Raw genomic sequence first — 24805 nt, forward strand, 5'->3', positions numbered from 1 at the left:
CTTACGTGATGACGTAGTTCCGGGGGAGGGGCTAGCTCAGGAGAAGCATGGCTGTCAGTGTGAGCGTTGGTACAGTGGTGGAGGCGCTGAAACTCCTGATAACTCCGAGAGGTAAGTACAGCCCGAAGAGGACGGTCTAAGGTGGAGGACTACTACTACCAGCATGCGGCAAGGTGCTCTGGGACTTAGTATTAAGTACATCTCTCTCTGTGCAGCTCTGTTTGGAGTGACTGGTGGATACATAGATGAATGCTCCCCCTCTTCATTACAGAACCCATGTCCCTGTGTCCTGTCAGAAGTCATGGTTGTCCTGTAAGTTGTGAGTCCTATGCTGATCTATGACCACATCACATCACGTAAAGGATTGTTCAGGACTTTTGGTGATGGGAAATGCATTGCATTAGCAAAACTGCTTTCTTTTGAAGTTTGGCCCCTTTCTCTCCCTGTCCGTGTTGGCGGTAGTCGCATAGATTCCTGACCACCCTACCAGCTATGAGAGTGGTGGCCAGGCAGTGACAGGACTGGCGGTCAGGAGCTGGTAAGTATGATATTACTACTTTTGTGTCACCCTCTGACATCCCAGGTGAGTACAACCCGAAGAGGACAGTCTGCAGTGTAGGGCAGGTAGAGGACTACTACCCCCAGCATGTGACAAGGTACTCTGGGACTTAGGGTCCTATTACACGGAGCGATGTTTAACGACTAACGATAAATGATTGCAAACGAGATTGTTTATCGTTAACCTGAAATCGTTCACCATATTACACAGAACAATGATTGTTAGTTACGATTGTTATTGCGATCGTTACTATGATCGTTTACTCCATCTGATCCCAGCAAAACAATGTGCAATTACACTGAACGATTAGTGAAAAACCTGAAATGGAACTAGAGCAAACGAATGTGGAACTCCAGCGAACGATTATTGATAATTTTAGGTTCAAATCTAATTCAGCCACATACAAACCATTTTTCGATTGTTGCCTGCAATAACACAGAACGATTATATTTTAAATTTGAACGATATAATGATTTTTCGCACGATAGTAGTCCCGTGTAATAGGGCCCTTAGTATTGAGCACATCTCTCTCTGTGCAGCTCTGCTTGGAGTGAATGGTGTACATATAGATAGTCTCTGTCTTTGCTTGTCTGACTTGGTGGGGCTGAGCTGGGGGAGTTGACACAACCCCTTTAAAGCAAATCTGTATCCACCGGATTCCCCCCCCCCTTCCCGACCGCCCGTGCCGTTCTGTCACCTTTCTCAATCCATGCTTGGTTTTGGGGCCAGTTTGTTTTGTTTTCTGGTGCTAGTATTTGAGCTAATAAAACTTTTATTCAAGTGGTGCAGTGTCAAAGAGGCGGGGCCTAGAGCATCTGTGCCCTAGGCCTGCAGCACCTCTCTCGACCCCCCCCCCCCCATATCTATCCATCTTTGATGGAACGTCTCGTGGCTAAATATTTATCTTCAGCAGGCCTAGGCATGGATGCTTTAGGCCCCTCCCCTTTGACAATATTCTGGATTAAAAGATTGTCCCCCCCCCGAATACCGCCACAATACTCATCGTCGCCGCCACAAAGTGAGCTGAGACAAATTGCTTTCGGCCCGCTCTGTGTAACTGTGAGTAGTTCTGGGTAACTGTGTTGCTTTCTCTGTTACAGTATTCTTTCTAATTTGCTGTGTGTGAATATTGTTTCTTCCTTCTAGTCTCACACTATGTATCTTTTTTTATTACAGAATCCAGCGTTAGTGCCCATAACCTGGATAAACCGGCTGCCTTACTCAGCACCTTACAGGGAAATGCATCCGCCTTGGAAGAAGAGCTAAAGCAAGCGTCTAAGTGGGAGACTCTAGTGACTTTGCGAGAAAGCGTCTCTAAAGATGCCGTATGGTTACATGAAAGTCCACAGGCTCAAGGAGACCCATCGTGGAGGTTCACGTCAGAAGCCTTGCTGCTATTGCTATGTCTAAAAGATTGTATGATCGAAGTGGCAAAGACCTTTCAGCCCCCTAAGCCCAACCTGAGGACTCCTGAGGCCGCCCCTGCTCTGAGTCCAGATACTCTTAGCGTTGGCCAGCAGAAGACTGTGCAGTCCGCTCTGCAGTTTGTGGTTTCTTTAGGAGTTTGCCCATATCTTCTTCCAGGGGTTGGCCTTCCTCTTCGGTATCGATCAGAATTCGGCGCCCTTGTGTGTTCAGTTGTGTCATGTGACTTGCCAGAAATACGTGCGCGTAGGCTGTACATTACATGTATGTCCCTGCTGGAGGTGTCTCACCATTCATCTCTAGGAAGCCTGCTCTTTACCCAGCATCTGGGAGACGTTATGGCTGGACTTTGTCAGCTTGGATACTGCCCCACAAAAGTTATGGCTGATCAGGGTACGGAAGGGACTGTGAAGGTATAATAACTTTTGCTTTTTCCTTTTTGTCGTCTTTTTGACCTGCATCTTTTGGGGGCCATTCACATGTTCGCAGAATATTGTCAGTGCATTGACTCTGTATTGTGTTCTGCAGGCGGGCCTCAGAGCTCCCGGCATCATGATGCTGAGAGCTCTGAAACTGTTTAAATGTTCACGCTACTGTACTGATACAGCTTCGCGGCTGTTTCAGTACGGTAGCGCAAAATTGCAAACTGTTTCGGAGCTCCTGACATCATAATGTTTTATTATATTAACCCCTTCCCGCATATGAACGTGCCAGCAAGTCCTGCAGCTGCCAGGAAAGTTCAGAGAGGGGTCACTCCGTGACCCTGCTGTACAGCCTGTGACACCCGGCTGCAATCTACAGCCGGAGACCATGGGCATTAGCCGACACAACAGATTGCCGCTCTCGGCTAATTAAGCCATTTAAATGCAGCTGTCAAAGTTGACAGCTGCATTTAAATGTCTTTTGTCCCCATCCTTGGTGTCTAGTGGGGGGGGATTGCATCGTGGAGGGGAGATCCCTTCTTCTTACTGAGCCGGGGCTCAGCGTCACACTGGCGCTGATCTCCCCTCGGCAATCTGTAGATCTGGTCTGTAGCAGCCCAGAATAATACAGCACTGATCTAATAGATCAGTGTTGTATTAAGTATACTGCAGTGATCTCTATGAGATCTTGAGATTGTTTAATAGAAGTAAATTACAAATCTCTGGCACTTTCTGGCAGCAGGAAAACAAAATTTGGTTATCAGCCCCTTTAAACTAACATGTTTAATATATTCTATGTCAGTACAAATCCAGCTATAAAAAAACTACAGTACAGGTGTATAGGTTATAGGGGAAAAAAACAAATGATGACTTTGCTGGTGACCATTGGTAGAGTTAAAAAGAAGTGCATTTTTCCTTGGAAGCTGAAGTGCTACAGAAGTGATGCTGAACCACAGCATACTCACCACCTTCCTCCCACATTGTTCCTGTCTTTACTGTCAAGGCAGATAGAGGTGGAGGAGGAGGCGTGCATGCTGTGGCACAGCCTCCAGGTGGAGAGGTGGAGGAAGAGGCATGCATGCTCTGGCTCAGCTTCCAGGTGGAGGAGGAGGTGTGCATGCTGTGGCTCGGCCTCCAGGTGGAGAGATGGAGGAGGAGGAGGTGTGCATGCTTCCAAGGAAAACTCCAATTTAATAGGACAAAGGCATCATCTCCCTTTCACCTATCTGCCTGTGTCTACAGCTGTGTACCTGATGGATTCCCTTTAAAGCGACTCTGTACCCACAATCTGACCATCCCAAACCACTTGTACCTTCAGATAGCTGCTTTTAATCCAAGATCTGTCCTGGGGTCCGTTCGGCAGGTGATGCAGTTATTGTACTAAAAAAATACTTTTAAACTTGAAGCCCTGTTTCAAACGGGAGTGTCTGTGCCCGAACTTTGCACAACCTCTCTGTCCCTCCTCCCCACCTTCTTCATCATTAGGAATGCTCCGGGCAGATTGCCTCCTATCCCACCTGTGGCAGCCCGGCACATGGTCTGGATCGTTAAGACGCCTGTGCAATGTTTAGCATGGAGAAAATGTTTCAGTGGTATTCCTAATGAGGAAGAGGGTGGGGAGGAGGGACAGAGAGGTTGTGCAAAGTTAGGGCACAGACACGTTGGGCACGGGGCTTCAAGTTTTAAAGTATTTTTTAGGACAATAACTGCATCACCTGCAGAACGGACCGCAGGACAGATCTTGGATTAAAAGCAGCTATCTGAACGTACACGTGGTTTGGGGGGCTTAGATTGTGGGTACAGAGTCGCTTTAATCATGTCCCCTCTTACCCTTCATGCCTCCAGACTTTACAAATGTAGCTCCTTAAAGGGAAACTAAGAGCAAGCTAGAAGAATCTAATTTGGTGTTAATTTATGTTAATGAATGCACAAAAAGCACTCTGCTGTGACATCACTCCCTTATTGTCCAGTCACACGTAGAGGATCTGCTGCAGATATCAAAGTAACTAAATGACTTAAAAAAAAGCATGAAACTGCTGCAGATCCTGCATGTGTGAATAGACCCTTAAAGGGTTTATCAGGATTATAAAAATATAGCACCTTTCTTTCAGAAACAGCACCACAACTCTCCTAAGGTTGGGTGTGAGTTTTGCACCCTAATTCTGTTGAAGTGAATGGAGTTGAGTTGTAATACCACACAAGGACAGAGGTGGAGCTGTTTTTACAAGAAAGTAGCTGTGTTGTATCTAATCCCATTCACCATTTTTGGAGCCGTTCTCCAAACTCAAGGACGGATAAAGTGTGATGCAAGTCATCTGGAGTAGCCATGAAGTATTTTTTTGTAGTTTTTACACTATAAGGCTATGTTCACATACAGTATTTTGATCAGTATCTTTTTTTTTTTTTTTTCCACTTGCAATTTTTTTTTCATCAAACGTATCAGCACGTGGATTGTCATCCCCAAAGAAGAATGGATTGCAATGGCATCTTTTTGCAGTCATATAAACTAGTACTCATACGGTTATGTATAAGCATGCTTAGGTTAGCCTAGATATCAATAAAGTTATTCAACAAGTATTAACTTAATTACCAATCACAGCTGTTTTCTAAATAGAGTTAATTTATTTCGCGGCCGCGTTTATTATTTATTTCCACTTTCTTCATTGCCTCACACCTGCTCTTTTCAGAAGAGTCGGAGGTGGCCGGAACTTTCCGGCATGCAGAGCGGCTGGAAGGGCCCCCATGAGCCTTTGCCCACTGCACCATTAATACACAGTAATCTCCCACTATCCTGTGCGAGATCGCTGTGTATGTCTAACTGTCTCTGTACTTCTCCGTTATTAGTCTATTCATGAAGATACAGATTGCCTTTACAGTCCATCTTCTACTTTACCTAATCCTCTGTACTGGTGCAGTACGGCTGGGCGCTACCAGCTTGATGATGTCACTTGCATTCCAGCACTTGAACACAAGTGACGTCATCAAGATGGCGGCACCTTACCTTACTGCATCGGTATAGATGATAGGTAAAGTATAAGACTGTAAAGGCAGTCTGTATCTTCATGAATAGACTTGGGGAGAGGTAAACTTATAATAGGGACAGTCAGATTTAGATGATAGGTTTAAAGAAGATATCTCTTGTGCACATCAGTATATTCAGTAAGACTTTGCATCCTATCCAGCCACCGAATAAGCGACAAAGCATATAGTGCGAAGAACAGAGAAAGGCTTAAAGGGGTTGTTCATTAAAAAAAAAGTGCTTTATGCCACCTCTGTCCATGTCAGGAACTGTGCAGAGAAACAGCAAATCCCCATAGAAAACCTCTCCAATGGTAAGCTCTAAGCAACTAAGAACCTTACCAAATGTGAGCGTTCATGACTCCACCATAAGGAGGACACTTGAAGGGTGATTTTGTTTCTTTCAAATAAACTGGTGTCAGAAAGTTATATAGATTTGTAATTTTACTTCTATTTAAAAATCTCCAGTCTTCCTCCATGTCAGGAACTGTCCAGGGCAGGAGAGGTTTTCTCTGGGGATTTGCTACTGTGCTGGACAGTTCCTGACATGGACAGAGGTGGCAGCAGAGAGCATCGTGTCAGACTGGAAAGAATACACCACTTCCTGCAGGACATACAGCAGCTGATAAGTACTGGAGATTATTAAATAGAAGTAAATTGCAAATCTATATAACTTTCTGAAACCAGTTGATTTAAAAGAAGAAAAATTTGCCAGATCTCCCTTTAAGCAGTGGTGTATGTGACAGGATTGCAAGGAGAAAGCTGCTAATAACACTAATGCCCATCTACTGTTTCTTAAAAATCACCTGAGCAACCCAGAAGGTGAACGGAAAAATATTTTAATGCTAAATGACTGAAAAATAGAGCTTTTTGGTTTAAATGAGAACCTCATACCGCCTTAAACATTGCGGTGGTATCACTGTTGGAACAAGGAATTCTGAATTGTAAAGGAAAATGATAGGACATCTGTCCATGAGCTGAATCTAAAGAGACAGCGGGGGAGATTTATCAAACATGGTGTAAAGTGAAACTGGCTCAGTTGCCCCTAGTAACCAATCAGATTCCACCTTTCATTTTCCAAAGAATCTGTGAGGAATGAGAGGTGGAATCTGATTGGTTGCTAGGGGCAACTGAGCCAGGTTCACTTTACACCATGTTTGATAAATCTCCTAGACGACACTAAGAACTTCCTATTCCAAGCGCGAAAGGCAAAACAATTCTATTAATACTATCCCTGCATGGGCAGTGTGTCACAGAGCGGACTCGCTCACCTCCTGGCATCATGATACATTGCTTTGAATCAGTTTCTTTTAACCAAATCTGGTTTATTTTGTTTATAATAACAAAAGAAAACATAACAGGGTAAATGGAGCTAACACATACCACAGTGCAGTGCTGTTACACGATGAGGAATGTTATGTATGTGAATGGCCCCCTTCCCCGTGTTTCCCCCTCACCGCATCTCCTGTCGACCCCCTTCCGCCATCTTGGGACAATGATGTCATCTTCGGGAGGCCGGCCGAACCGCTCCATCCGTCCCTCATGCCGGCCCACCTCTGCCGCGTCGTCAGCAGCTCAGCCGCGATTGGCTGAGCATAACTCTCCCAAGGTGGCGGACGGGGATCGACATGTGAGATGAGGTGAGGAAAGATGAGCGGAACTTCGGACTTTCGGTCCGAAAGCCGCTCACTCCAGTGCGATGCCTGCGATCCCGGGTGCATAGTTGCGCTCCCGGGGATCTGCGGCCGGGATCTTTTAGGGAATTCAAGATACATTCCCTGGAAATCCAGGGAATGTATCTTGAATTCCCTGGAAGATCCTTCCCGCAGATCCCCGGGAGCGCAACTATGCACCTGGGATCGCAGGCATCACAGGCATATTAATTGAGCGAAGATGCCATCGGACCAAAAGTCCGACGGTTCACTCATCCCTAGCGGTGAGTATAATGCACCACACTTCCAAGTCTAGCGTGGGTGGGCGGAAACACGGGGAAGGGGGCCATTCACATACATAACATACATTACAAAGTTGTATAACTTTGTAATGTGTGTTATTTTGTGAATAATTGTTTAGCGCCGCACTACCCCTTTAAAGTGTTGTTTAAAATTTTTTTAGCAGACATCAATAGTACGGGCGATTTTAAGAAACTTTGTAATTGGGATTATTAGCTGAAAAATGCATTTTTATCATGAAAAAGCAGTTTGAAGCTCTACCCCCTATCTTCATGGTTTTCTATGGAGAGGGGAGGGGTGGAGAGAGATGAGGCACCAAAACAGGACAACAAAGAGTTAATTTACAGCTACATCACTGGGCTATCTCCTCTGAAGTCAGGTCTGACCTCTGAATACCGGCTTTCACACAGCTCCCACTGCAACCATTAACTACAAGAGGACAGGACAGGAAAGGAAAGAGAAAAAAAAGAAGCCATGCAGCTGTGTCAGTACAGTACAGCAAAGATTTAAAGTGATTTGGAGCTCCTGGCATCATAATGATACATGATGCCAGAAGGTCAGCGAATCTGGTCCGCGGCACACTGTCAGTATATACGAACCGTGCCCAGAACGTGTGCATGAGACCTTACAGTTGATGCCTCTTATTTGTTTTCTTAAGGCTTTGACGGAGTGCGAGAGGAGCAAGTGCAAGGAGGCTTTGAGAGGACTGCTGGATCAGTTATACCAGCCACTGCTGATCAGAGAGCTGCTGATCCTGCAGGGGGGCCCTAGACAAGTAAGCTTTTGTCGTTTCACTATACATTGAAGGAGAAGTCTGACCGTTCTGAAAATGTAGCAGCCGGCAGGGAAAAATTTGGTAACGATTGGGCACTTACCTCTCCCTGTGCCTGCGGTGAGCGACGGTACCAGCCTCAGGACCTGCTGGAAGGCATTTTTCCCCAAGTTGTGATGACGTCACTCCCGGGGGGGTGTTAAAGCCTGTCCCGGCTGATAAACAGCCCGCTCAGCAAATCAGTGACTGGGGTGGTGTCCCATCCCAGCTACTGGCTGGTTGAGCGTCTAGTCCATCAGCTGGGTCATGACGTGTCAGCGACGGGGATCCCGGAGCCCAGTGGGGGTCCCGACTCTGCCGCTCACTGCAGGCACGAGGAAAGGTAGGTTAGTACTTGTTTCATTCAGGTAGAATCTGTGATTGTGAACCACGTCAGGGGTTTGGCTCAAACAATATGGACCACCACTAGTCACCGATATCTCATTCAATGATAATTGGAGCCAACGTGCAATATATATACAATGATAGTGCAACAGGTAAGGAAGCAAGAGATCGACTCACTTTTTGCCGTCTTCAGATTCAGTTTTATTCATATTCTTTTACATGTTTTCAACTGAGGAGGCTTTGGAGGTCTGCATCCACGGAGTTGGCGTGGGTCCCGTCTGCCACGCGACGTTTCGAGGGCGTGTCCCTCTTACTCATGCGTGCTGACGGGATACACACCCCTCCCTTTTACTCCATACAGCCCGGCCTCTAGTGATGACATCATGAATAGTAGTTCAGGTAGATAAATAATTACATGTGCATTTTGCTATATTTCATTCATTAATATACATTTCAGCATAATATACCAGACCTTTGTAAAAGGTAATGAATGGTCCTCATATTAACCCTTCATAGGAATGTTCTAAAGCTACATATTTCGTTTAACCCTTTGGGTTCCACGCTATCTAGAGTTCTTATCCAATAGCATTCCCTTTGTAATAATCTTTTTCTGACGCTGGTTTGTGTGCCTCTGTTGTCAATCTCTTCTAGAACCCGCCACCTTAGCTCATGTACCTGGTGTCTCCTTTCCCTAAAATGTTGTGCTACTGTGGTTTCCCCAAATGTTTTTCCTTCTGTGTCTATCTGTTCTTTTCTTATGATTTTTCTGATTAGGGCTTTATGTTCGTTAATTCTAACATGTAAAACTCGTATGATACAAAAATTCATCAATCGAGGATATGATCATAAACAAATAAAAACGATCAGGGAGGAACGCACATACTCCAAACATCCAACACAGGACAAAACGCAAAATAAGATTATTTTTGTCACTAAATATGACCATCACACAAACCTAATAAAACACACAGTAACTAAATACTGGGGACTCTTACAAAGAGACCCGAAGTATGGTAAATTGTTCCAAGATAAACCAACTTTTGCTTTACAAAAAGGAAAACGTATAGCTAATAGAATAGTTAGGGGTGATATCAAGAAAGGATCGGTTAGCAGACAGAGATTTTTGAGAACAAGGAAGAATGGCACTTACCCTTGTTTAAATTGCCAAAATTGTACCTCCATAATCAAGGGGGACACAATGTGTCACCCTACTAAAGGACATGAAATTCCATTAAGGGGGTACCACACGTGCTGCTCTAGTAATGTGGTATACCTCTTAAAATGTCCCTGCGGGAAAACTTACGTAGGGCAAACTAGCAGACAGGTTAAGATTAGAATTAACGAACATAAAGCCCTAATCAGAAAATTCATAAGAAAAGAACAGATAGACACAGAAGGAAAAACATTTGGGGAAACCACAGTAGCACGACATTTTAGGGAAAGGAGACACCAGGTACATGAGCTAAGGTGGCGGGTTCTAGAAGAGATTGACAACAGAGGCACACAAACCAGCGTCAGAAAAAGATTATTACAAAGGGAATACTATTGGATAAGAACTCTAGATAGCGTGGAACCCAAAGGGTTAAACGAAATATGTAGCTTTAGACCATTCCTATGAAGGGTTAATATGAGGACCATTCATTACCTTTTACAAAGGTCCGGTATATTAATGAATGAAATATAGCAAAATGCACATGTAATTATTTATCTACCTGAACTACTATTCATCCACAGAGAAAATAACAATTGAAGACAGCGTCTCTTAACCCCTTAAGGTCAAAGCCTATTTTCGTTTTTGCGCTTTTGCTTATTCCATTTTAAGTTTAAAAGTCCATAGCGCTCGCATTTTTTCACCTAGAGAAGTATATGAGCGCTTATTTTTTGCGAAACCAATTGTACTTTGCAATGACAGGCATTATTTTTCCATAACATATGCTGCGAAACCGGAAAAAAATCATTTGCGCTGTCAAATTGAAAAAAAATTAATTTGTTTTGATTTCGGGGAGTTTTGCATTTACGCCGTCCGTCCTATGGTAAAACTGACTTGTTATGCATGTTCCTCAAGTCGTTACGATTACTATGATATATAACATGTATAACTTATATTGTATCTGATGGCCTGTAAAAAATTCAAACCATTGTTAACAAATATACGTTCCTTAAAATCGCTCCATTCCCAGGCTTATAGCGCTTTTATCCTTTGGTCTATGGGGCTGTGTGAGGTGTCAGTTTTTGCGCCATGATGTGTTCTTTCTATCGGTACCTTGATTGCGCATATACGACTTTTTGATCGTTTTTTATTACATTTTTTCTGGATTTGATGTGACCAAAAATGCGCAATTTAGCACTTTGGAATTTTTTTTGCGCTGACGCCGTTTACCGTGCGAGATCAGGAATGTGATTAATTAATAGTTCGGGCGATTACGCGCGCGGCGATACTAAATATGTTTATTTATTTATTAATTTATATTTATAAAATGGGAAAAGGGGGGTGATTTGGACTTTTATTAGGGGAGGGGATTTTTTATTAATAAAAACACTTTTTAACTTTTTTTTTACTGTAACTAGAAGTCCCCCTGGGGGGCTTGTATATACACAGCACTGATCTCTCATAGAGATCAATGCTGTGTATATACACAGCAAAGATCGATTAGATCGGTCATAGATTACTATGGCCTGCTGCAGGCCATAGCAATCTATTGCCGAGCCGGGATCAGCGTCATTCCGACGCTGAGGCCCGGCACGGGCAGAAGAACGGATCTCCCCCCCGCGATCGCATCGCGGGGGGGAGATCCGTCCCACTAGACACCAGGGACGTGAGGTCTGAAGCCTCTAAGTGCAGCTGTCAGGTTTGACAGCTGCACTTAGAGGCTTAATTAGCCGGCGCGGCAACGGGACCCGCGCCGGCTAATAGAGGCGCTCCCCGGCTGCACATGTCAGCTGGGATCAGCGCCGTTCAGAGCGCGGTCCCGGCGGGACCCCGCTCTGAACACCCCGAGCGGCACCATGACGTATCAGATACGTCATGGGTCGCTAAGGGGTTAAGGTATCAAAAAAGTTTCTTCTTTTATTTTGCCATATACGTACAAAAAAAATTAAACAACGTTTCGGCCCTTTAAAACATACTGAGCCTTTCTCAAGAATCAATGGAACCCTATCATAGAGGGGCGGGTGGGTCAGCCCGCCTCCAGTGCTTCGGCCTGGTGGTAGTCACTTTAAGGGGTTATCCAGTGCTACAAAAATGTGGCCCCTTTTTTCCAGAGACAGCTCCACTCTTGTCAGCTTGGGTGCAGGTTTTGCGGCTCCTTCTAGTGAAGTAAATGGAGCTTAACTACAAACCACACCTGACCTAGAGACAAGAGTGGTGCTGTCTCTGGAAGAAAGTGGCCATGTTTTTGTAGCACTGGATAACCCCTTTAAACTACAAATCTCATATGTCTTTGGTTTTTGAGGGATGAAGCATTGTATTTTTTAGGGCCCTGGTCCTTGTGGTGCGGCCTCTTCCCTGCAGAGACCTCCAGCCCCTGCCTGGTTACGCCGCCTCTCTGGACAGTTACTGTCTGAAAGATTGATGAGACCTAACGGGGTACAAGCTGTGGTACGTGGGATCCTAGAAGATGCAGGAGGTTTGTTCATTGCTTTACAGTCCTGGGAGCCAAAGCACAACAGATTTCATAGAATATTTAAAGGGGACCTCCGGGTAGAGGTAAAAAAAAATGAAACTTCTGCAGAAGCATATAGCATTACTTACCTAACTATCCCAGTTTTGAAACTACCAAAAATCCATTTGTTTTGGGGGGTTTTGTTCTGTTTTGTGTTTCTGTATTTCCTGGTTGAGCAGATGTACTCAGTACTACAGGTTCCAGAATGCAATGCTGTCCCTCAGCTGTTCCATCACAGTCCCCCACCCTGCCTATTCCCCACCCAAAGCTGTTGCAGAACATCTAGGCTGTGTTCACACATTGCAGTTTCATTGTGTTACTGAATTATTTGCAGTACTTTATCATTTCATTGTGGTCCCACCCACACAGCTACTACCTGTAACACCACACAGCACACTGTATTCTCTACCTGTAACACCACACAGCACACTGTATTCTCTACCTGTAACACCACACAGCACGCTGTATTCTCTACCTGTAACACCACACAGCACGCTGTATTCTCTACCTGTAACACCACACAGCACGCTGTATTCTCTACCTGTAACACCACACAGCACGCTGTATTCTCTACCTGTAACACCACACAGCACGCTGTATTCTCTACCTGTAACACTACACAGCACGCTCTATTCTCTACCTGTAACACCACACAGCACGCTCTATTCTCTACCTGTAACACCACACAGCACGCTCTATTCTCTACCTGTAACACCACACAGCACGCTCTATTCTCTACCTGTAACACCACACAGCACGCTGTATTCTCTACCTGTAACACCACACAGCACGCTGTATTCTCTACCTGTAACACCACACAGCACGCTGTATTCTCTACCTGTAACACCGCACAGCACGCTCTATTCTCTACCTGTAACACCGCACAGCACGCTCTATTCTCTACCTGTAACACCACACAGCACGCTCTATTCTCTACCTGTAACACCACACAGCACGCTCTATTCTCTACCTGTAACACCACACAGCACGCTCTATTCTCTACCTGTAACACCACACAGCACGCTCTATTCTCTACCTGTAATGCTGATATTGGAATAAAACAAAGAATTTTTAAATAAATTTTTTTTTCTTTTCATCTCCACACACATATTATGATGAAGCATCTTTTATCTTTGAAGTTGATTCCCACAATAAGGACTTTATTCGATATTATCTTACATGGCATATACTGTTTATGCCTTGTTTTTGTGCAGGTGGGATTGGCAGTGCCGCCTCTTATCCTCTCTGCCGTTTAGCATTATCTATTGGTGTTACTGCATCATTTTTGTGCAGATACTGCAGTACTGCAATAACACTCCAACATGAGTGAACATAGCCCTAATTTCTCTGTAGACTTTTAAACAATCAGCGAACACCTGCTTCTGGCCAGTCTGAGATGGTGAATCATGCCCTGCCCCCTCTCTGCATCATCAGCCTGTGTCTAGCAAACACACACAATGTGAGAAAGAAGCATGGAATATTTGTCTCCTAAGGGGGGAGAGCAGAAGGAGCAGGAGACAATGTGGATTGGCACAGGGGCCATATTTCTTTACTTCCTGGATTTCAATCAGCTACTAGTGTGACAGAACTGGACAGATATGGTAATACATTGTATAGACACATCTATATAACTTTTAATGTACTTTTAATAGAAAACAAGTTTTTCTTATCTGGAGTTCCCCTTTAAAGCTTATGCTGTAGAAGTCCTGATAAATGAGGTTTATGGCTGAATATTTCTATTGTGGAACAAGCTACAAATCCTTGGTGAATCAAGAAAGTCACCATTTGTTAGGATAGGTTTACTCGACTTTTACTCCTACCAGTCCTACCAGTGTTCCATGCTGTCATCCCAAACATAACTCAAGGCTATTTACTGCTTGTATATGTTCATTTAGCAGGACTTGCAGGAAGCGCAGCAGACCACTAAATGCATGCATACAAGTGGAAATTATTTGACTATAGTCAGATCAACTGGTGTCAGAAAGTTATATATTACTTCTATTTAAAATTCTCCAGTCTTCCAGTACTTATCAGCTGCTGTATGTCATGCAGGTAGTGTATGCTTTCCAGTCTGACACAATGCTTTCTGCTGCCACCTCTGTCTGTGTCAGGAACTGTCCAGAGCAATAGCAAATACTCATTAAAAAAAACCTCTTCTGCGCTGGACAGTTCCTGACATGGACAGAGGTGGCAGCAGAGAGCCCTGTGTCAGACTGGAAAGAATACACCACGTCCTGCAGGACATGCAGAAGCTGATAAGTACTGGAAGACTAGGTATTTGCTACTGCTCTGGACAGATCCTGACATAGACAGAAGTGGCAGCAGAGAGCACTGCTGCCGACTCCTGTTACTGTGATGATCATGATGAATGACTACTGGGAATCATTACAGAACAGGAAGTGTCAGCTTATTGAGGGATCAGAGGTTGGTATGAAAACAGTAAATACTTCCCACACTCACTGGAGAGAAGATTTTGTCATTACCGTCTGAAGTTTATGGAGGGTTTTTTTTGCCTTATGTTATATATAAGGTAAAATATTGTTTTCTGATGTTTTATATTACAGCTGGTGCAGCAGGCGGTCGTGAAGCCGAAGCCGCTGCCAGCAACTGGAAGAAGTGCAATGCTATAGCAAAGGTCTTGGCTTCCTGTCCTCAGCAGTCTATTACTGTGGAAGAGTATTACTGTATAGTATGTCCGCAGGTAAGAATTCACACAACTAAACTTCAGATAAAAAGTAAATGCCATGTATTTTATTTACAACACGGACATATCATTTAATGTCTTTACAAATAACCTTACAGATAGAGGGCCTGTGCAGGTATATGTAATCTGGGCTTCTACAATAGTAATAGTATACCTCTGCAACCTGTACTGCAAAAAAGTTTTAAAAATCTCCTGCCATTTGTGTACAGCTCCCATGCAGACTTATGTCTCTCTGTGGGGACAGATTACATACGAACCTCATGCTTTGTAAGCAAAGTGTTATACAGGGGTGTCAAACTGAAATACACAGTGGGCCAAAATAAAAAAAATTGGACAAAGTCGCGGGCCAACCTTGATAATTATTGAAGTGCAAATGCTGCGGTGCTGGCACTGTCAGAGCAGCGTGCGGTGTCCCTGGCACTGTCAGAGCAGCGTGCGGTGTCCCTGGCACTGTCAGAGCAGCGTGCGGTGTCCCTGGCACTGTCAGAGCAGCGTGCGGTGTCCCTGGCACTGTCAGAGCAGCGTGCGGTGTTCCTGGCACTGTCAGAGTAGCCTGCTGTGTTCCTGGCACTGTCAGTGGTGTGCGTCTCCCAGCCCTGTGCGCTATGATAAATGACATGATAAATTGCCATGACGTGATTAAACCCCAACCCATATAATAGCCAATGCCCCCCAAATTGCCCCACATATTAGCCAGCCCTTCCAATAGTGCCCAAGTAGTTGCCAGCCCCCCACGTGTCCCATATAGTAGCCAGCCCTCTCCAATAGTCTCTTTTATAGTAGCCAGCCTTCCCCCATAGTCTCTTATATAGTAGCCAGCCCTCTCCAATAGTCTCTTTTATAGTAGCCAGCCCTCCCCCATAGTCTCTTATATAGTAGACAGCCCTCCCACAGTCTCTTATATAGTAGCCAGCCCTCCCCAACAATCTCATATAGTAGCCAGCCCTCCCCATAGTCTCTGATACAGTAGACAGCCCTCCTCATAGTCTCTTATACAGTAGCCAGCCCTTCCCCATAGTCTCTTATATAGTAGACAGCCCTCCCATAGTCTCTTATATAGTAGCCAGCCCTCCCCCATAGTCTCTTATATAGTAGACAGCCCTCCCACAGTCTCTTATATAGTAGCCAGCCCTCCCCAACAATCTCATATAGTAGCCAGCCCTCCCCATAGTCTCTGATACAGTAGACAGCCCTCCTCATAGTCTCTTATACAGTAGCCAGCCCTTCCCCATAGTCTCTTATATAGTAGCCAGCCCTCCCCAATAGTCTCATATAGTAGCCAGCCCTCCCCAACAATCTCATATAGTAGCCAGCTCTCCCCAACAATCTCATATAGTAGCCAGCCCTCCCCAGTAGTCTCATATAGTAGCCAGCTCTCCCCAACAATCTCATATAGTAGCCAGCACTCCCCCATAGTCTCTTTTATAGTAGCCAGCCCTCCCCCATAGTCTTATATAGTAGCCAGTCCTCCCCCATAGTCTCATATAATAGCCAGCCCTCCCCCATAGTCTCTTACATAGTAGCCATGGTGGGCCAGATGTAATTAAAACTCTGAATTGCCTGGCGGGCCAAAAATAATTGCACCACGGGCAAGATTTGGCCCGCGGGCCAGAGTTTGACATGACTGGTGTAATAGGAGTCCTAAGGGTACTTTTACACTGTAAGATTTGGTGGCCGCAAACTAGCACCATTCAGCGAGGAGCCTTTATTTACACGGCAAGACAAATCAAGGGGCCAGGCTGCACAAACGATCCTTGTATCGTGCAGCCATGGAGACTGACAGCACGGATATGTATATACCTGTGCTTTCAGTTCCCAGACCAAACAGCAGTGTATACTTGCCATCCGCGCTGCTTGTGATCCAGCAGCCTGCTCTCTCTGTCTCTACAGTCTTCCATCCGCTGCTGTAACTTTACGCCCCACCCCTTCTGGCTGTCAATCATTCTGGAGGAGTCTTTATGACCTGAAGTTATAGCAGCGGTCGGAAGGACAGGAGGGCTGGACAGTGGATCACAAGGTGGTAAGTATGCACTGCTGTTTGATCAGCCACACATAACCCTGGGAGATGTGCAGCTGGTAATGATACATTTTGGAGCAGGCTCAAAAGACACAATCAGCCAAGGATCAGGCATTTGTCCGCTCCTGAGCTGATCCCTGTCACGTTTACATGGGCTGATTATCGGTTGCAGGAACGTTTCTAGCAACCCTTTTGGCCGATTATAACCCTTTTTAAAAGGCCCTTAACATGGCAGCCACAGCGCCCTTCAGAAGGCTCCTGGCTTCTGTGACAATTGTTCAGCACCAAGTCCACTCCCTACTTATTATCCACCATTGTAATGTACCTAGAATGTCTGTAAAGGGTTAGGGCCCTATTCCACCGGACGATTATCGTTCGCATAATCGTTAACGATTAATGATCTCAAACGACCGCTATTGCGAAAGACCTGAAAACGTTCACTCATTTCCATGAAACGATAATCGTTACTTATGATCGTAATTGCGATCGTTTTTCTTCGCTATTTATTCGCTATTGCGTTTGTATCTATTGCAAACGACCGAACAATGTCTTATTCAATGCGAACGATTTGCAAACGCTTTGCAAATGAGCAACGATAAAAATAGGTCCAGGTCTTATAAAGCGATCAACGATTTCTCGTTCGGTTGTTAATCGTTAACTGCATTTCAACCGAACGATTATTGTTCAGATTCGAACGATTTAACGATAGTCTGAATGATAATCGTCCGGTGGAATAGGGCCCTAACTCAATAACCCAATAATATTTTATATCCATTTGAGTAATCAAATTGTGGTTGCATTGATATAAATAATCACATGTTAATCCTATAGGATGTGATGCAATTGGTTTCTATATTGTTAGTTAAAGGGGAACTATCAGCAGGTTAGACAAATCTGGTAAGGTGGACCATACCAGTCCACAACTTATTCTCTCTATTTTCTTTAGATCCTAGACTTGCTTCACATCCAGAACGCCTTGACAGCTCGACAGTTTCAGAGAGTCGCTACCGAAACGTTTCTGAAGATGGGACGGGATCAGCCTCAGCTGGCGGAGAAATATTTAATTCTACCCATGCTTAAACCCCTGCTGGATTGTACCGCGGCAGAACCAGGTCAGAATCATTCAGCCAAAATAGAGTGCTATGTTCAGTCCCAGGCGATGGTAACATATCGGTTTTTGTCTCATACTTACTTGTACCTGCAAAAAAACACAAATATTTCTTTGAACTCGTTTGCTTAAAGGACAACTTTGGCTGAATATTAAAAATCCTGGGCGGGCAGGGGGTAGGGGGAGCATAATACAGAATTATACTTACCTGTCCCCGTCTCCTCGGGATCAGACCATGTGGCAGTGTGTTCCTTTCCCTGCTTGTTCTGTTGCTCGGACAGCCTTAGGGCCCTATTCCACCGAGCGATTATCGTTTGCATAATCGTTAACGATTAACGATCTCAAACGACCGCTATTATTAAAGACCTGAAAACGTTCACTCATTTCCATGGAACGATAATCGTTACTTATGATCGTAATTGCAATCGTTTTTTCTTCGTTATTTATTCGCTATTGCGTTCGTATCTATTGCGCATGACCGAACGATGTCTTATTCAATGCGAACGATTTGCGAACGAGCAACGATAAAAATAGGTCCAGGTCTTATAAAGCGATCAACGATTTCTCGTTCGGTCGTTAATCGTTAACTGCATTTCAACCGAACGATTATCGTTTAGATTCGAACGATTTAACGATAATCTGAACGATAATCGTCCGGTGGAATAGGGCCCTTAGTCTTGTGCAACACAGCAAGCTGCAGAATTGAGTAAAACTGAAACACAATTGGGCTGATATGGTTCCCTGAACTGCTGTATACAGCTCCTGTATACAGGTCCTTTACTGGTCTCTCTGCCTATCAATCATCCCTCCGAGCGTGCTGCAGAAAGCGGAGACTAGATATGGGCGGAGAGCAGGCCAGATGACTACTTCACACGTCTGGGGGATTAAAGCCTTTTTTTGAGGTATACAGCCACTTCTGCAGCCGTGGCCGATACGTGCCGCGGCTGCTGCAGGAGCTGTATACAGCAGTTCAGGGAACCATATCAGCCCAATTGGGCTGATTGGTTCCCTTTAAAGTAGTATTCTGGCCCTAGAATAGACAGTTAGTGTGCTGCAGGGGGTGGGACAGGTAGTAAAAAAAATCCTTACCTACCTAGCCCTGGTCCCCCACTGCTCCTATTTGCCTCTGTCCATTGAATGGGAGCGTTTTTCTATTTTCCCGGGTCCCGGCTGCATATTCATTTTTTACTTTAGGGCCAGAAAGCCCCTTTCAAGGGGTACTCCAGAGAAATTTTTTCTTTTTCAAATCAACTACAGTCAGAATGTTGTATAGATTTGTAAGTTACATTATCTAATTATGTGGTGTATTCTTTCCAGTCTGACACAGTGCTCTCTGCTGCCACCTCTGTCCATGTCAGGAACTGTCCAGAGCAGTGGCAAATCCCCATAGAAAACCTCTTCTGCTCTGGACAGTTCCTGACATGGAAAGAGATGGCGGCAGAGAGCACTGTCACAGACTGGAAAGAATACACCACTTCCTGCATGACATACAGCAGCTGATAAGTATAGGAAGACAGGAGATTTTTAAACAGAAGTAATTTACAAATCTATATAACTTTCTGATATTAGTTGATTTAAAGACTTTTCTTTCTATAGAGTACCCCTTAAAAGGAGAAGTCCGGCACTGATGTCACAAATGAGGTGTAATTCCTATGGAGTGTCTAGAAGGGGCGCACAATATGTAGAAGTCTATGTAGTGTATTGTATATGCAACTGTGTGTAATGTATCACCGGGACACTGGGCATCTCCCTCTCTCCCTTTGCTGCCGATGACCAGACTAACACCGGGAGATAGGGATATAGATGGCACCGAGCAGGGAGGGAGAGAGGTGCCCATACATCTAACTGGTGAATGGAGGGATGTATGCTGGTTGGCGGAATGTTGGGTGGTTATGGTGATGGGGATTGGCCTGGTACTACTCCATCATCTGCTCATACTATGAGCAGATGATGGGAGGAGTAGTACATTGTGTATGTGTCCCACATGTACGGGCACCTCTCTCCCTTCCTGCTCGATGCCATCTATATCCCTATCTCCCGGTGTTAGTCATCGGCAGCACAGGGAGAGATAGAGATGCCCTGTGTCCCTGTGATACATTTCATACAGTTGCATATACAACATATTACATAGACTTCTACATATAGTGCGCCCCCCTGCTGGACACTCCATAGGAATTACACCTGAAACCGCTTGTACCTTCGGATAGCTGCTTTTATTCCAAGATCTGTCCTGGGGTCCGTTCGGCAGGTGTTGCAGATACTGTCCTAAAAACAACTTTTAAACTTGCAGCCCTGTGCCCAACGGCTGTGGCCTAGATTGTGTATGCATTAGGCTGGCACAACCTCTCTGTCCCTCCTCCCCGTCCTTCATCATTAGGAATGCCCCAGGCAGATTGTCTCTTATTCCTCACCTGTGTCAGCACGGCACATGGGCTGGAATGTTAAGGCACCTGTGCAATGTTCAGACAGGAGAAAATGTTCCAGTGGCATTCCTAATGATGAAGATGGTGAGGAGGAGGGACGGAGGGGTGGTGCAAAGTTAGGGCAGAGACACTCTAGGCCATGGCCGTTTGGCACAGGGCTGCAAGGTTAAAATTTGTTTTTTTAGGAAAATAACTGCATCACCCAGGACAGATCTTGGACTAAAAGCAGCTCTCCGATAGTACAAGTGGTTTGGGGGGTCAGATTGTGGGTACAGAGTCGCTTTAAGTCTAAGAGTGTTTGCCTAATTCCTGGAGGCCTATTGGTTTCAGGATTACATTTTATATGTGTAAATACGGCCTCTACATATCACAATGTCTGTGTCACCTCCAGTTTAGTCAGCCTACTTGCAAATGTAAAATGGCCTTTGATTCTCTCTAGAGGAGTCACATTGCCCCGACCAAACTGTGTGATTGTCGGCTTTCCTTTTTTTTTTTTTTTTTTAAATGTAATATGTTGGCTTTTCTTGTATACATGGGGAACTGTTTACTGGCTCTCAATAGTAAGAGATAGTCCCAAACAGATCCCGATTACATTAATGCGCCCTAACAGAGCACACGGAGAGGAGTTGTTACTTAGTGTACTGTGATAAATCTAAATGATGTATTAAATCTAAATAATTCTCCTCTTTATTCACCTAAGAGAAGTCTCCATCCCCTGGGGAGACCATGGTCTCTGAATCTGCACTGTCGCAGTGTATTGAGGATATGGTTAAGGTGAGTGGTTAGTCGCCATTACACGCAGGTTTATATTTGATAAATTATATCTTATATTATATGATGCATTATATATATATATATATATATATATATATATATATATATATATATATATATATATATATATACACACATACACTCACTGGCCACTTTATTAGGTACACCATGCTAGTAACGGGTTGGACCCCCTTTTGCCTTCAGAACTGCCTCAGTTCTTCGTGGCATAGATACAACAAGGTGCTGGAAGCTTCCTCAGAGATTTTGGTCCATATTGACATGATGGCATCACACAGTTGCCGCAGATTTGTCGGCTGCACATCCATGATGCGAATCTCCCGTTCCACCACATCCCAAAGATGCTCTATTGGATTGAGATCTGGTGACTGTGGAGGCCATTTGAGTACAGTGAACTCATCGTCATGTTCAAGCAGAAATCGAGACTCATCAGACCAGGCAACGTTTTTCCAATCTTCTACTGTCCAATTCAATGAGCTTGTGCAAATTGTAGCCTCAGTTTCCTGTTCTTAGCTGAAAGGAGTGGCACCCGGTGTGGTCTTCTGCTGCTGTAGCCCATCTGCCTCAAAGTTGGCCGTACTGTGCGTTCAGAGATGCTCTTCTGCCTACCTTGGTTGTAACGGTTGGCTATTTGAGTCACTGTTGCCTTTCTATCAGCTCGAACCAGTCTGCCCATTCTCCTCTGACCTCTGGCATCAACAAGGCATTTCCGCCCACAGAACTGCCGCTCACTGGATGTTTTTTCTTTTTCGGACCATTCTCTGTAAACCCTAGAGATGGTTGTGCGTGAAAATCCCTGTAGATCAGCAGTTTCTGAAATACTCAGACCAGCCCTTCTGGCACCAACAACCATGCCACGTTCAAAGGCACTCAAAGCACCTTTCTTACCCATACTGATGCTCGGTTTGAACTGCAGGAGATTGTCTTGACCATGTCTACATGCCTTAATGCACTGAGTTGCCGCCATGTGATTGGCTGATTAGAAATTAAGTGGTAACGTGCAGTTGGACAGGTGTACCTAATAAAGTGGCCAGTGAGTGTATGTGTGTATATATATATATATATATATATATATATATATATATATATATATATATATATATAAAATTATAGATCATAATTTCAACCTGTATCTCAATCACTTGCCAAGAATAAACATTTAGTGTGCAATAACTCTTAGGGCCCTATTACACGGGACGATTATTGTGCAAAAAATCGTTAAATAGTTCGAATTTAAACGATAATCGTTCTGTGTAATTGCAGGCAACAATCGAAAAATCGTTCCTATGTCGTTGATCGTCGATTTCGATCTTAACCTAAAATTATCGTTAATCGTTTGCTAATCGTTCGCTGTAATTCCACATTTGTTTGCTCAAGTTCCGCGTTTTTTCACTAATCATTCAGTGTAATTGCACATTGCCCATTGTTTTGCTGGGATCAGAAGGAATAAATGATCTTAGTAAAGATCGCAATAACAATCGTAGTAACGATCGTAACTAACGATTATCGTTCTGTGTTATTTGGTGAACGATTTCAGGTTAACGATAATCTCGTTTGCAATCGTTTATCGTTAATTGTTAAAAATCGCTCCGTGTAATAGGACCCTTAGTATATTTTTCTAGAAAGAAAGGCTGCACGCGACCCCCGTGAGCGGTAAGCCGCCATGACGGGGTGTCCAGCCATGAAGGGGTTAAAATTAGGTGAAAGGAAGGTTAACGCGGGAGTTGCTAGGGGAGGGGTAGGGGAGGGGACAGGGAGGGGACAGAGTTGATTTAAGGGACTGGCTCTCTCCTCATGGTAACACTCGGGAGGAGAGAGCAGTGTGAAGAGTGTCAGGCAGTTAGGGAAGATCGGGCCTACCATGTCTCTAGCCGCCTTACTGGATCAGCTGCGGGAGGCGGCCGCTTCGGCTGCGGACCGCGGCTTGTTTGAGGAACAGATCCGGGCGGCGCTCCGTCCGGTGCCGTCCGGCGATGCTGGCGGGGGATCCCTGGCCCGGTCAGGTGAGGGTTCTGGTTCGGCCGAGCTCCAGATGGATCCCCTCTCCCCCTCCTCCCCCCCTCCCCGCCAGCGGAGCTCCCGGCGCTCCCGGCCGCCGACGCGGCTCAGCCCGGAGGCGGGCGTTAGAACCCGGCGGCAGCATGTGAGCCCCTCCGGGGACCCTACAGGCCGGGCTCCGCCTCCTACTCGCACCGGTCGCGGGGCACGGCCTGGGAGGAATCCGAGGAAGCGGCCGGGTTCTGCGGAGCGGGGGAGGCTGAGGCTGCGGGCCCGTGGCTCCCCTCCCCCCTCCTGTCGTCCTGCACCTGCTGCTGCGGCTGGCTCCCCTGGCGATGATCCAGTCGGGGGAGGAGCCTGTCACCCGCCCCCGGCAGGGGGGCGCCCCGGTACTTCGCGCTGGCCCACGGTCCGGGCCGGGCGCAGGGATGTCGGCCTCAATGCCATCGGTTTCCCTTCCTGGGAGCCACCGGGTCCCAGTGGGCCCAGGAGTGTCGTGGCGGCGGGGGGCTCGGGGGCCCCTGCTCCGGTCCATCAGTGCCGAACCTGCAGCGGCCAGCCCAATTCTGCTCCCTCTCAGAGAGTGGTGGAAGACGGCGCAGTGGCAAGTGAGAGCGGTCGTCATGGAGAGCCCGGACCTCCGGCTGGCGGGAACACAGCGCCCGGGCAGCCTGGTGAGTTGTCTCTTGTGATGTCTTCTGTGTCCGATGTAATTAGGGGGGAGGTGGGGGGTAGGGTCCCCATGGTTGCTGGCCCCGGGGGGGTTGGGGGGGGGGGTGCGCCCGGTGATAGCGCTATGTGGCAGGAATTGTTTAGTGGTTTTAGGGCATATTTGGCGGGGGGGGGCAGGGGGCCTGTGGGGGGTACGTCGCCGGCGGTGGCATGGACTGACGCGGGGTTACCAGCGGGGGGTAGGGCGTTGGAAGTGGGGGGTTCAGGGGGTGTGGCGGTTGCAGTGCAAACGGATAAGGATAGGGAGGTGGATTGGGTGAGGATGGATGATCGGGCTCGAGGGGAGGTGTATGTGTGTTTTGAGGGGCCGTTGGGGGCCCATCTGAAGCAGGAGGTGAGGGACAAGATTGGCCGGGATGAGTACGTGGAGATTTTCTCCCTTCTCCCGTTGGAGAAGTTCAATCTTGACAAAGGGAAGCGCTTTGAGAGTAAAAAGGAAGAGGAGGAGAAGCGCCGGTGGCGTCTTATTCCTCAGACCTTCTCCAATTGGCTCCAGGCGTTTGCGATCTTGGCCAGCGTGATCGGCGACAAGGCGCCGCAGAACTGCGCGGCCTTGTTTTGTTACCTGGACTCAATTGGGGAAGCTCAGCGTGTTTATGGGGGCCAGTTTTGGCTCCGCTACGACGAACAGTTTCGTCAGCGTAAGGCGGTCAGGCCCAGTATTCGCTGGGACCAAAAAGATATTGGTCTGTGGCTGCGGGTAATGGGTTCGGCGCGTTATGGTCAGCCCTTTCAGGGGGGGGCCGGCTCGGCCGGCCACGCAGGACCGTCCGGACAGGCCTCGCCAGCGGGGAGCGGCAAGTCCGGTTTGTGCTGGCTATTCAACGAGGGCCAGTG

General features: G+C 46.0%; 1 protein-coding gene across 1 annotated transcript in view; it reads left to right on the plus strand.

Annotated features, from left to right (window-relative positions):
- The first annotated feature begins 47 nt into the window (after window positions 1–47).
- Window positions 48–24805, plus strand: part of TANGO6 (transport and golgi organization 6 homolog) — a 51597-nt gene continuing 26839 nt past the window's right edge. Inside the window, exons 1-7 of the mRNA XM_069972988.1 lie at window positions 48–111; window positions 1736–2397; window positions 8035–8151; window positions 12008–12158; window positions 14759–14895; window positions 17862–18027; window positions 21147–21220. Of these exons, the coding sequence (XP_069829089.1) occupies window positions 48–111; window positions 1736–2397; window positions 8035–8151; window positions 12008–12158; window positions 14759–14895; window positions 17862–18027; window positions 21147–21220 (1371 nt within the window). The remainder of the gene's footprint in view (window positions 112–1735; window positions 2398–8034; window positions 8152–12007; window positions 12159–14758; window positions 14896–17861; window positions 18028–21146; window positions 21221–24805) is intronic.

Source organism: Dendropsophus ebraccatus, chromosome 5, assembly GCF_027789765.1.
Source record: "Dendropsophus ebraccatus isolate aDenEbr1 chromosome 5, aDenEbr1.pat, whole genome shotgun sequence".
Classification (NCBI taxonomy): Eukaryota; Metazoa; Chordata; class Amphibia; order Anura; family Hylidae; genus Dendropsophus; species Dendropsophus ebraccatus.